The sequence below is a fragment of the Myxocyprinus asiaticus genome, chromosome 15 (genome assembly GCF_019703515.2).
Source record: "Myxocyprinus asiaticus isolate MX2 ecotype Aquarium Trade chromosome 15, UBuf_Myxa_2, whole genome shotgun sequence".
NCBI classification, from domain to species: domain Eukaryota; kingdom Metazoa; phylum Chordata; class Actinopteri; order Cypriniformes; family Catostomidae; genus Myxocyprinus; species Myxocyprinus asiaticus.
In genome coordinates, this window is record NC_059358.1 from 3,422,503 (window position 1) to 3,436,156 (window position 13,654).

The following is a 13,654-nucleotide window of genomic DNA, read 5'->3' on the forward strand; positions in this document are numbered from 1 at the left end:
AGGCTGCTCACAGAATCTAATGCTGGGTTCCATTCAACTTGGAAAGTCGGAATTTCCAACTTCCAACTAAGTGCAACAGAACAGCAATTTAAGTTGGAAACTAGTGTGGAAATGGAAGCCTATGCAAGAGGAGAGGGCTCGTAGTAAACATCACGTTATCCTTTTATTCATATCAGGCATCTCATCCAATCACAATCCAGCCTTCGCCTTGTAAGCTCAGTAAAGCTGCCACTCATTGCTCATTATGCAGCGTTGCTTTTACAACCACCCCACCCCACCCCACCCCAACACCACCAGTTTAGGACCCGTCCTGCTGTAAGGGGTAAGCTCCACTTCCCTGCCGTCATCACATTCTGGCAGGATATGACGGTTCGAGCGTTAATCCTATCGCTGAACCGTAGGACGGGACTTGCGCCAAAGGGAACTAACGGCATTATCTTCTGAGCACAGTCAATTTAGTTCCGACCATAAAGCAGGAATATCCGACATCCGACTTTGAATAGAATGCAGCATAAGACTAAGATCTTGGCATGTAATTGCAGAATACTTTAGGTTTGGTTATGTCACCGAACCAGAAATGAGCGTGACATCATTACGGCAGAATACATTACAGTCATCAACAGCATGAAAAAAAAAACAAAACACCAGAATACATACACATTTGAAATTATATTAGGGCCTACACACTAGAGTTACGCTGTGTCAGAGAATGCAGCAAACCATTGATTTCAACAGGGATGGCAAGTCGCAAAGACATAGAGGAAAAACCCCACGTTTCGTGAAAGTGAGGCTACGTCACGCGACCAAAAGTTAAGAAACTTTTGCTGCAATGCCCCCCGATGTGAGCATCCACTGACCAATGAGAACTTCAGACAGGCGAGTCCAGTTGTGCTTTTGGAAATCCAATTCACTGTATTACCACTTGATTTCAAACTAACTGGTTCTTAAACAGATCTTACACATTTCTATCCATCTAACGCTCCACCATAGCTTTCTCTAGTGTGTAAGCGCTCTTACATTTTCTCGTTTGGTCTTTTTAAGGCCAAAGTATAAGTGACGTACATTTCGTCATCTGCACAGTCACATCAAACATAGTGTGCATAAATCAAATGCATCCATATGGGTTCGTGGTCAAATGCTGACAGAAAAATTAAGTTCACCCAGCCTTTATATGGACAAGTCGACTCGGTCCAACAACTTCCATTTTAAAAAAGTTTATCATGGTAAAACAGAGCACATCACTTGAAAAACACGTTTGCCATTCAATGGATTGATTTTAGTACAAAATATTTTCACACACATGGCTTGCGATCAGCTCTGTCATTTTTTTTTTTTTTCTCACATGAAATTACTATCATATTTATTCAATACTTATTAACATTGTCATCATCATCATTATCATCATTATTAACACCAAAAAAGTAATAGCAGTTAACCTTGCAGATTAAAATGTACACAGTGCAGGGGTTAAAACAGGGGTTGGTGCAGGAAGTGAGGTCACAAGAGGGACATTTCTAACCGGTACATGCTATCCACAAGCAACAAGTTGATGATCTGCTTCAGGGCAGGAGACACCAGAAACTTTTGCTGCCTTCAAGTCCTCTTGGAAAGTTCATACTTGAGAGTTCAAAAATCGCATTGATGATGTGCGTTCAAGGGATTTTGGTCAGAATAAAATGGACACATTTGAGCTATTTCATATTTCCTTCTTTTCTACTATCCGACAAACACAGAAAGCTTTTTTAGCACTAGTGCAACAAAACGAAGAGCAAAAGATTTGCATCAGGAGTGCGATTTATGCATTATGTTGACTCAAAAGCCAGCAAAATGTCTAGTATTTCTGGCAAGTTTAAATGCTGTTTTTTATTTACAGCACCCAAAATAGTCCCAAACTAAACTGTACAGTCAACATTCATAATTACAATTACTTCTTACGATCAATGCAAATTCAATGCCTCTGCAATGATTGTTTAATTGACTTGCTCCCAACATGGTAATCATGGTTTAAAGAAAATACAGAGAAACGAATTGATATTTACAATACTGTGGTGCCATTCATGTGTGTCCACCAATTAGTTTCCCCAATGATTCGTTAATTGACATGCCCCTTACTCGGAAAGTTGGGGCTTAAAGAGAATCCAACGTTTCTGAAGTTGTAATAGCGACATTATGGTGGCGGTCATGTGGGAATCAATGATTCGGTAACACTTTACAATAAGATTCCATTCGTTAACATTAGTTAAAGCATTAGGTATCATGAACAAACTATTAACAATTTATATATTTTTACAGAATTTATTAATCTTACAATTGTTCATTATTAGTTCATGTTAGTTCATTGTGCATTAACTAATGTTAACTAATACAACTTTTGATTTAAAAAAATGTATTAGTATGTTTTAATTAACATTAACTAAGATGAATAAATGCTGTAAAAGTATTGTTCATTGTTAGCTTGTGTTAACTAAGGTTGTTAACTAATGTTAACAAATGGAAAATTATTATTAAGTGTTTCCAGTGATTATTTTATTGACACACCCCCAAATCAAAAATTTGGGGCTTAAAGAGAATCCAACGTTTCCGAGGTGGTAATTACGACATTATGGTGACGTTCATGTGGGAATCAACAATTCTTTTATGGACATAGCCCCACCTCTGAAAGTTGGGGCTTAAAGAAAATCCAACATTTCCAAAGTGGCAATTAAGACATTATGGTGGCATTCATGTGGATTCACCAATTAGTTTCTGCAAAGACTCATTAATTGACATGCCCCCAACTCAGAAAGTTGGGGATTAAAGAAAATCCAACATTTCCGAATTGGTAATCATGACATTATGGTGGCGTTCATGTACATTCACTAATTAGTTTGCACAACGATTCTTTTATTGACACGTTTCCAACTCAGAAAGTTGAGCCTGAAATAACCTCCAATGTTTCTGAAGTGGTAATTGCGACATTATGGTGGCGTTCATGTACGTTCACCAATTAGTTTCTGCAAAGATTCATTAACTGACATGCCCCCAACACAGAAAGTTGGGGATTAAAGGAAATCCAACGTTTCCGAATTGGTAATCATGACATTATGGTGGCATTCATGTACGTTCACCAATTCATTTACGCAATGATTCTTTTGACACACCCCCAAATCGCGAAGTCCTGGGCTAAATTTCCAAGTGTCCCACTGGAAATTATGACACTGTGGTGGCATATGAGCGCTTATCTCATAAATACAACCATTCCAACTTGACTTGAAGGCAGCAATATAATCCAAGCCAAAAAGGCTGAAACAGGCTGATGGGAAATGTACTTTTTATCACTGGAATGAGGGGCGTCTATACTGCATATATATTTACACTGAGGGTGAAGGACCAACAATTTTTGTAATGAACCAATAGACAGACTGAGGACTGTATGAGGGCTGGACAAGAGTCAGATGTTTGCCTTTGGGTCGAGACCCCAAAATGAAAGCAAACAAGGGGCCAAGATGAACGCCCATTCCTCTAACCCTTGCAAGAAAGGATGTGGTTTGACATCATTCATAGTAGCTACGTATGTCAGAATGCACCACCATTCATTCAGATCTCTGCATTCAGATCTGAAATTCAGCGGCCAATGGACCCGCTGGTGAACTGCCACAAACCTCTTCTACAGGGTCACCTGATCTAGAGCACCATAACCATCATTATCAACACTGTTACATTCACGGATTTACAACCCACAAGACACAAACAGCATGTCCAGCACGCACATCAAGACATAACGAGCTGTTCACAAACTTTTCATACGTTACTCATACACTTGTCATTCAAATAATCTGCATCATATATCAGGTTTGGACGTTAAAGGTGACCAGCGTTGAACACAGCAGAGGGTATGAAGCAGTGATATGCCACCGGGCGTTAATGGGAGAGGAAATTGGACGAGAAGGTATGACCAAGGTGATGTAGCGATGGCTCCTGGATTAATGCATAATTTCATTTTGTTCACAGTGATGGGTTCATATTTAAAGACTCCTTCCAAGATGGGAAAGTTTTAGACTTTCATCAGAACAGAAACGGAGAGGCAGAACCAGAGGCCGACCCCTGATAAACGGGTGTGCAGAGACACCCCTCCACCGTACACTGCCCCGGGCCCTGTAAGAGTAGAGAGAAAAGAGGTGAAGAGGTGAACATGTGGCTTTGTCATCACAGGTGAATTTTAAAATAAATAAAAATATAAAATCGTAATTTCAAACAGTAATATTAATTTTCAGCATTACTAATGTTTAAGGTAATGTTTTTGATCAATTTAATGCATCTGAGGTGAGGAGAAGCACCAATTTCTTTTTAACTTTTAAGGGGTTGTGTACATATTTGAGTACAAAACATATCCCATTTTTATTTTATTTAATATTTATTTATTAAATGATGGGAGAATACCGCGACTGCAGCCTGTGCATTCATGTGGCCCTGGCTAAAGATGCAAGCGTCATATGTGACAAAAAACAACAAAACAAAACAAAAGAGAAAGTATTTTTAGAACTGTCACGTGATACTTTTTAGTTAGATACACGCTAATTTTAATTAGTTACTCAGCGCTATATGGTGATTTCATCAAAACCCTGAATTAAGACTGACAGAGGTTAAAGAAAGTGTTCTCTTAAAGATAAAGTAAAAGGTAGTATTAGCCTACATTTAATGCAAAGATAAGAGGCCAAAGCCATGTGACAGAGGCAGAACGAGGGAAAATTTATTAAACTGACGGCCGGTGACTCATCACAGGAAAAACTTGCAGAGACAATGGAAGAAAGAATGAGAAAAGATCGAATGAGAACGGAGAGTGGGTGATGGAGGACTCGCTCACAATGGTAATGCGTGAGGGAAGAACAGGAATCACTCACTGGAGACTGAAATGTTGAAGAGAGGAGGGAGAGAAGAGGGAACTGATGACTTCCTGTGGTAACAGGACACAACGGAGCGAGAAATGCAGGAGGACAAACGAGGAGAGAGCACTGCACTGACATAATGGAGCGCAGAATAGAAAAGAAGGATTGAAGAGAAAAGGCTGTAAGAAACTGCAGGAGTTGGGGGAGGAGGGAGGGACTGCAGACTAACAGAAAAATAATGGAGGGGATTGACGTGGACTTGGCATGTAATGCACACGTGTGCCTTTGTATGTCATTAGTTGATATGAAAAAGTGACTTGATACAATTCATCTAAAACTATTTGAAACATTTTGCTTATTATATTTATTATGCAATATGACCTCATAGCCTATTGTATATTTGTTTTTGTGAATTTTGTGAATTCATCCACACCGCATGACCAGTTAAACTGAGCTAGTGAAGACAAAAAGTGACTAAATATGATGTAAACAACAAAGAAATGTTGGGTTGCCAAACTTTCCCCACATAAAAAAGCATTTTGAGTGCTGTTTTGTCGCCCAAAGCATTCAAGCATTTTTTGAGAGTTTTTTTGTTTGCCAACTAAGTAGTCTTTATCTTGTAAAAATTAAATAGGATCTCAATAAGGGTGTCAGCTTCAAAAAGACAGACCAATATAACATAATATATTAATCTAAAGCTATTTTAAACATTTCGCTTAAGACCTCATAGCCTACTAACTGAGAAACATGGAATACTCATACTTATGAATTGAAAAATCAATCTGTCACACTTCATGGCCATTTAAACTGAACTAGTAAAGGTAAAAAAGCGATTAAATATGCTGAAAAAACTAAAATAACGAAATGGTAGGGTTGCCAACTTTGCCATGTTAATATAGGCCGCTCGAGCATTTTGAGCACTTCAATGTGGGACATTTCACCATCCAACATATTTTAGCACTTTGAAGCTTGTATTCACAAAATGTTACAAAATTGCACATAATTCAAACTACGAAAACAGTGTTTTAATTTGTAAGTTCAATTCATTTTGCGTAAAACAGTTCTAGCTGTCTGTTGCAATAAATCGATTCTAAGATAATTAATTTTCGTTGTCTATAAAAATATTTAAATATTTAATATTTAATAAGTCCCAATGTCCCAATGTTTTAATAAAAATATATGTTGGTAAATATTACTGTTTGTAGTATTGCTATATTTGTGCATAGTTAAGAAAATGATTACATATTGAGTTAAAACTTTGGACAACATGCCTTGATTTTATCATTTTTACTAGTTTTTTTTACTGTATTTTACATCTTGCATTAAACAAAGCATATATGATGGAGGCCACACATCACAGTTAAAATATACTGTATATTAACAAACTATATACACTAGTTAAATATGATAAAAAAATAAAATAAAAACAAAGAAATGGTAGCATTGCCAACTTTTCACCACACAAATGTGGGATGCTCGAGCATTTTGATCACTTCAGTATGGGATATTTCGACGTCGGAAGCATTTTGCCACTTATACTTACAAATGTATTATTATAATTATTATTATTTTTATTTTTTTACAAAATTCTAATTTGTAACATGTTATGCTTCAACTACAAAAATGGTACTTTAATTTGTAATTTTGATTCATTTTCGTAAATCTCCCAAAAAAAGTAAAGCTCAGAGAGAATGATTCATTTGCATTGTCTCTAAAAATATTCACTAAAGTCCCAATGTTTTAATAAAAATAGATGTGGATTAAATTGCTGTTTATAGTATTGTAATATTGGTGCACATTAAAGAAAATGTATTTTAAATATTAAAATAATTATAATAATAATTCTTAATTAGAGTTAATTTTCTGAAAAACTGCAGTTAACATGCCTTGATTTTATTTTCACCAGATTTTCTCTATATTTTACATCTTGCATTAAACAAAGCATCTTATATATAAATCAAAAATGTAGTTTATATAGTCAAAAGCCTAAAAAAATATTGAGATATAATTTCTGGACTGCCAAGTTAAAAGTTTTGCAATTCCTAAAATATGTAATAAATAAATAAATAAAAATAAGCAGTGGAACATTTGTTTTTTTTGAAAATTTCCCACACTGCCCATTAAGTTAGAGTGGACTAATGTAAGATGAAAGCATTTCACCAGCACAAAACCCTTTCTGTGCTAGTGTAACGGTAGCCAGCTGGTAGGTGTGTAAACCTCATTCCCCTGGCCTCAAGGGGTGCACTAGCGACTGACACTAGAGACTGTAGCCTTTAGCCTCCTCGTTAGCACACCTGCCTCCCATGCCAGAGACACTGGTTTGAATCCCAGTGCGGGTCGAGCAGGACCGGTTACACTAGGCAGCACTATGCTCCATCACTCCAGTATAATGTTCCTCTGTGTAGCAACAGGGTTCACCATGACCTGCTCCTCCTCTTGTCTTGATTCATCCCAGGAAGTTTTCCTTGCTAAGAGCTCTTTATTGCATTCAGCAAACTTTTCCACTAAGAGCTCTGCTGTCATTTCATTTAGTTTGGTCCAGAGCCTGGTCAGCCTTCATCATGGAAAATATGATTACACAGTTGACTTTGGGCTGCTTTTGTTTTGTGTTCTAACAGTGGCATTCAATAGGTTGCCTTTAGGACTAGCAAGAGCATCAACCTAAAAAGAGTGAGATCATATGGAATAGCAAAATTATACAGTATTTCTCACCAGGGACATACAGAGCAAGGTGCCATTTAAAAATAAATAAATCATAATTTATACTTTGATCAGAACTTGCATTATTTATTTCTTCCGTGAGACACAAAAGGAGATGTTATGGAGAATGTCTGCACTTCAGTTTTACATACAACAAAAGTGGACAGTGATTTATCATGCCAAGCATTTTTGTGTTAATTATACCTTTTAATAATTTGCATGTATAAAATTATAAATTGAGCTTCTGGGATAGAACAGCATAATTGTGAGAAAGTCCAGGATTGTTATTAATTTGAGAGTTGCCTTATTATTAAAAACTTACTTTGTGGCACATTTTGTCAGGACTGGAGAAAAAAAATACAAATTTTAGGTAATTATAAACAAGTTTTAAATCTGTAATGAAGAGTAATGTGTATAAACTTGACGTATAAATGGAAATGTTGCTGTACTGTGTAAAATAGAAAGCAGTGGAAGTGGGAATACAATGACAGAACTGACATAATTGCTTCACTTACACACACACACACACACACACACACACACACACACACACACATGCACACACACACACATGTTGGTGCAGCTATCATTATGAGGACACTCCATAGACATAATGATTTTTATACTGTATGAACTATAGATTCTATCCCCTAACCCTAACCCTACCCCTAAACCTAACCCTCACAAAAAACTTTCTGCATTTTTACATTTTCAATAAAACATTGTTTAGTATGTTTTGTTTTTTAAGTGATTTGAATTATGGGAACACAAGAAATTTCTTCATTAACCACATTTATAGCATAATACCCTTGTAATTACCAGTTTATAACCTAAAAAAGTCATCGTAAACCACTTAAACCTGCCCACACACACACACACACACACACACACACACACACACACACATTCACACTCTCTCTCTCACACACACACACACACACACACACACTCACACACACACTCACACGCGCACACACACACACACACACACACACACACACCACACACACCACACTCACACTCACACTCACACTCAGACACACACACACACACACACACACACACACTCACACTCACACTCAGACACACACACACACACACACACACACACACACTCACACTCACACTCAGACTCACACTCAGACACACACACACACACACACACACACACTCACACTCACACTCAGACACACACACACACACACACACACACACACACACTCACACACTCACCACAAAACCTCTTTTGGCTGAACTTGATTCAATCATAGGCAGTGTTTCCACATGTTTGAAATTAGTTTTCCTAAATTCAAATTACCATGTAAATTCAACTTAAATACTTAAAGTAGAAAGAACTTAACTACATCAAGTAAACCCAACAAACATGTCATAATAACTCAAATGAAACACTTATAGTGATATGTTAGCCAGTGACAGGAAACATTAGCATGCTAAACACATGCTGGTGGGAAGCACTACTGAGTGCAACTTAGTCACTATGTTTAGCACAGCATATGTCTCCCAATTTACTGTATATTCATCTTCCGCAAAGACACATTAAATAACACTTAATTTCAACATTTACTCTTCCTGTAGAAATCCTTTGCCCAGATTCAGTTAACCAAACAAAACATATATATCATGTTGTCCCAATGCAAATGTATAACATATTTTAGCTGAATCAACTCCTTGGTTACATGAATTTTTTGAGAAATCGGAACATATTGAGGATTGAGTAGGATTGAGTAAAACAGACGATAGTGAAACTTCATATTTTTGAGGTCATAACATCTTAAAAACATTTCAGTGTTCTGTTTACTGATTAAATAAGTAAGAGTGTTTAAAAACTAACTGTTAAAAAAAGTTCATCTTTGTGGTAGCGAAGCGAGAGGTTTAAATTAACGCAAAATTCAACGTGCGTTACATATTCATTTGTTAACCTGCAGCTGTTAAGAGTTTCATGTTACCTACAGACAAATGTCATTTTTAACCTGTCTCCGTCTTTACAACAGTTCTCCTTCCTGGAAATCTTAGTATCAAGGAAATGATTAAGAAAAAGAGCACTAAGGTGGCATTCACACATGACACATTCTTGCGCCACAAAAAGCTAAACAGTGTGCAATAAAACTGAACAGAACCGCGTAAAATAACAGTCCTGTGTGTACAACCCTGGTTTCAAATCAGCACAGCAGGATACTGTTCTTAAACGGTCTTCATATCATTTCCTTTATGCAAAACATAATTTCTCTTTATAATATTTCATTAGGTTTTGAGGTGTAATGTGACTTTGTGAGATTCACACTTTATCTCCCATTTTGAATAATTATTATTCATAGTAATTATTCACACTTCTAGTCACTGTGATGACACTATTCCAACAAAATGAGAAAAGGTCAAATGATACTTGATATATATTTAACGAACAAAATATTTTTTTGTAGCAAAGCTTTAATTCAGTTAACAAAATCTAACCAGCAAAATAAACTTTGGTTACCCTTTTGCTGCCTCCAAGTCATGTCAGAATTATGATATTTTGGTGTTTCTTCAACGTCAAGCAATTTCATGTGCCAAAGATTTCAACTTTTTTCTTTTTGTTGAAGGCCACATTAAAACTGACTCAGAAGCTTGTAACCACACCATCATCATTTACTTTTTGGTGCTTTTCAAAAGCTTTTTATTCATGGATTTTATTGTTTTAGCTTTGTTCCCGACCCAGACTTTCAATTTAACACTATGCAAATCCATCACAAATACAAATTATTCCATATTATGTTATTGCAAAGAGTGACATAAACACAAACCATTTAAATATTTATTGTGTGAAAATTAGTTCTAGAAAAGTTTCAAGCATTACGACTGTCCCACAGTTATGGTGTAATTTCCACCATACCAAACAAGATGCCCCTTATAAAGTTTTTTCAAAAGTTAGTGTAATTGTTAACCAAGTGGACAAATGTGTGAGTGAAGAGCAGAATAAGCAGAATATTTTTACTGGGCGTAATTTCCAGTCAATCTGTAGTTTTGTAAAAACAAATTATTCAGTTGTGTGTATTTAGTATACATAAAATGTTAGCTTTGAAATTAACCTTAGCAGACAAAGTTAAAACATTAAAAAAAACAATACAGAATTTGAGATGTGCTGGAAATGACACTGTGGTGTCTGTGTTGGATTTACAGAAAAAATTACATAAATCTCCTGTGATGCATGTACATACACTGTTGGACATTGTTAATAGACTAATAAAAGTCTGTAAAATGTTTTATGGAGTGCTAAAAGTGCCCAATGTTGAAGAAACACCAGGGTCAGAAATGTAAGGGATTTATAGTCCTAGTTATACATATTATGACATAAATGTGAATTAATGTTGATTTAATTCTTAGGATAAGAGGTAATAAATCTCAATCTTGCAATTTGTTATTAATAAATCGATTAAATTGACATATTTGACATAAACAGATGAGACACAGTTTGTTTTAAACGGTTATAAAAATAAAAATGCACTCATAAAGATAAAAAATGTCCATAAAAATCAGATACTGAACTAAAAAAAATATTTTAGCCTATTTTTAAGATTTATAGTTGAAGTTGAACTGTTTTTAACAAAATTTAATTACTAAAACTTAAAATATTTTATTTGGTTTTAAGATTACTCCATGTAATTTGATGGAATTTTGTTATGAAATTGAAATGTGTAAATCTTAAAATACTTTTTTTGGAGTGTGTAAAAGTTCATTTCTGATACTGAGAAATCAGTGCACGTGAATGCCATCGTAATGTGGAAAACTTTCTTTTAAGTCCTGATTGTCCAAGTTGGTGGCATGCCATTTAAAGAATCATGGCATAAGCAAGTTGATATTGGTCATAATTAAGCTTTAATTGTGAAAGTTGGCGATAAATTAATGCACACCTAATGCACATATTTTGCTCTTCATTGTGTTGCACAGAGTTTAAAAAAGCTTTTTGTCTGTAAGTGAAAAAGAGAAAAAGAAAAACGAAATTGGCCATTTCTTTCTGATCAAAAGCACTTGAGCAATGTGAGTGCACATCACATCGTAATTTCGACTTCCGAGCTTGTAAGAAAGATTTGAAGGCAGCAATAGTGAACATGTTGCTTTGGCCCACATGCATTGTAGTCGCAAACATTTTAAAAATACATCACATTGCAATTGGGGATAAACAAGAGTTTATTCCACTTATGCATTATTAATAAGGGGAAAAATGATGCACTTTGGTGAGCGCACTAGACTATTTGCGCTTAAGTACCATCAGTGGATTCAGTGTTATTATCTGTCTCTGGTAAAGCTTGTTGAAAACAAGCCTCGGGCAGCGAGAATTGCACACTCACTTATTTAGTACAGTGGAAAGTCACATCCTGGAGGGTGTTTATTTATCCTTGACTGTATGCCTTTGTAAATGTATGAATGTTTCGAAAATACATAGCAAAGTGATTTCAGAGTTTTAGTGCGCAGTGAGTACTTACTGAAGAGTAGCATGCTGGCGTTGGAAGCCCCAAGGCGGTTGGAGGCGAAACAGGTGTAGTTGCCAAAGTGTTTTTCTGTGACGTTGGTGAAAAGCAGCAGGGAGCGTGTTTTCTCGTTTTTAATCTTTAGCGAGTCATCGCTCTCTATCGGCCTGAGAAACAAGTAATTCAAAAGATCACATGTTAGAATAGCTGACTTCACACGTAAACCATTATGTACCATTTCCAATGATTCTTTCTTTCTTTCTTTCTATAAAACACAAAAAGGAGATGTTAGGCAGAACGTTAGCCTCAGTCATCATTCACTTTCATTGCATCTTTTTGTTTTCACACACAATCAAAGTGAATGATGACCACGATTGTGAGGGTTACTTTTTAAAATAAATGTCATTACAGATTAGACTACATGCTGTAAAATGTACTTTGTAACATATTTTGTTGGATTACTCAACATCACTAATGCACTTTGCGTACTTCTTCAGCACTGGCAAATTTTTATAACTTGTTTTGACTATAAACGTGAATAACAAGTGAAAAATTCTGCCAGTACAGTAAAACAAAATAGACTTAGATTTAAAATAAATTCTCTGAATAAAAGCCTCAATATCTTAAGCAGTGTTGCTTCTCTGTTAAAAAATAAGTATATACAAGTTTTAATACATTTATTAAATGTGTTAAAATGTAAGAAATGTACCTTTATCTTGTTTTGATAAAGATTTTAAAAATATTTTTACAGGAAAACAATCAAAAAAATTCTCATTAAGAATAGGATTTTTGCAGTACACTTTTGCTCTAATAACAAGGGTCTTAATAGAAAAAATTATGATCTGACCTAGATTTGCTTGATAGAATTAATTTGAAAATATAATCACGGCTGGTAACAGGTAGGTTAGCATAAAGCTAAATGTTCACATGACAACAAGGTTAACTTTCTGCTGCTCCAAACTTACTACAAAACTCCAAAGTGTGTAGACAATGACATCTTTTTCTGATCGTATGTGGATTCTGTTCATAGAATGAGATAGAAAATGTTAGTTGTACTTTCCTTATGATGCTAAAAGCTAAATTGGTTAGCATTTCTCATAATAACATCATTTATTCTTGTAAAAATACCCAAACCTCTATTAAAAAATATTAAATTGTAACTGTAATGGAAAACAGTTACTAATATTTTATATTTTAAATAGGCCTACGTATTGTTGTTACATGTATTCTGTTTCTCCCCTACTCTAATGGTGACTGAGGCTAACATTCTGCCTGTTCCACAAAATAAAGAAAGTCATATGAGTTTGGAACAATATGAGGGTGAGTAAATGATTTTTGGGTGAACTATACCTTTAAAGTAACCTTACCGTCGGTCATCCCGATACCATTCGAAGGTTGCAGTGGGCACGGCCATTGCTTCACAACGTAAAATAGCAGTTTTTCCCAGCTGGGCGGGCATGTTCTTCACATCTGTAATTATTGGTGGGTCTGCAGGAACAGAGAAATTAAACTCAAGTCAATGATGTTATGCAATTACACTGGCGGCCAAGAGGAAATTGGTACTTTAATTCACCAAAGTGGCATTCAGCTGATCACCAAGTATAGTCAGGACATTACTGATGT

The 13,654-nt window shown here is 35.7% G+C and overlaps 1 protein-coding gene across 1 annotated transcript in view; it reads right to left on the reverse strand.

Moving 5' to 3' along the window:
* Positions 1-297: 297 nt before the first annotated feature.
* LOC127453180 (igLON family member 5-like) overlaps positions 298-13,654 on the reverse strand; it is a 250,862-nt gene continuing 237,505 nt past the window's right edge. The window contains exons 6-8 of the mRNA XM_051719406.1: positions 13,399-13,519; positions 12,047-12,198; positions 298-4,134 (exon numbers count right to left, since the gene is read on the reverse strand). Of these exons, the coding sequence (XP_051575366.1) occupies positions 4,034-4,134; positions 12,047-12,198; positions 13,399-13,519 (374 nt within the window). The 3' untranslated portion in view covers positions 298-4,033. The remainder of the gene's footprint in view (positions 4,135-12,046; positions 12,199-13,398; positions 13,520-13,654) is intronic.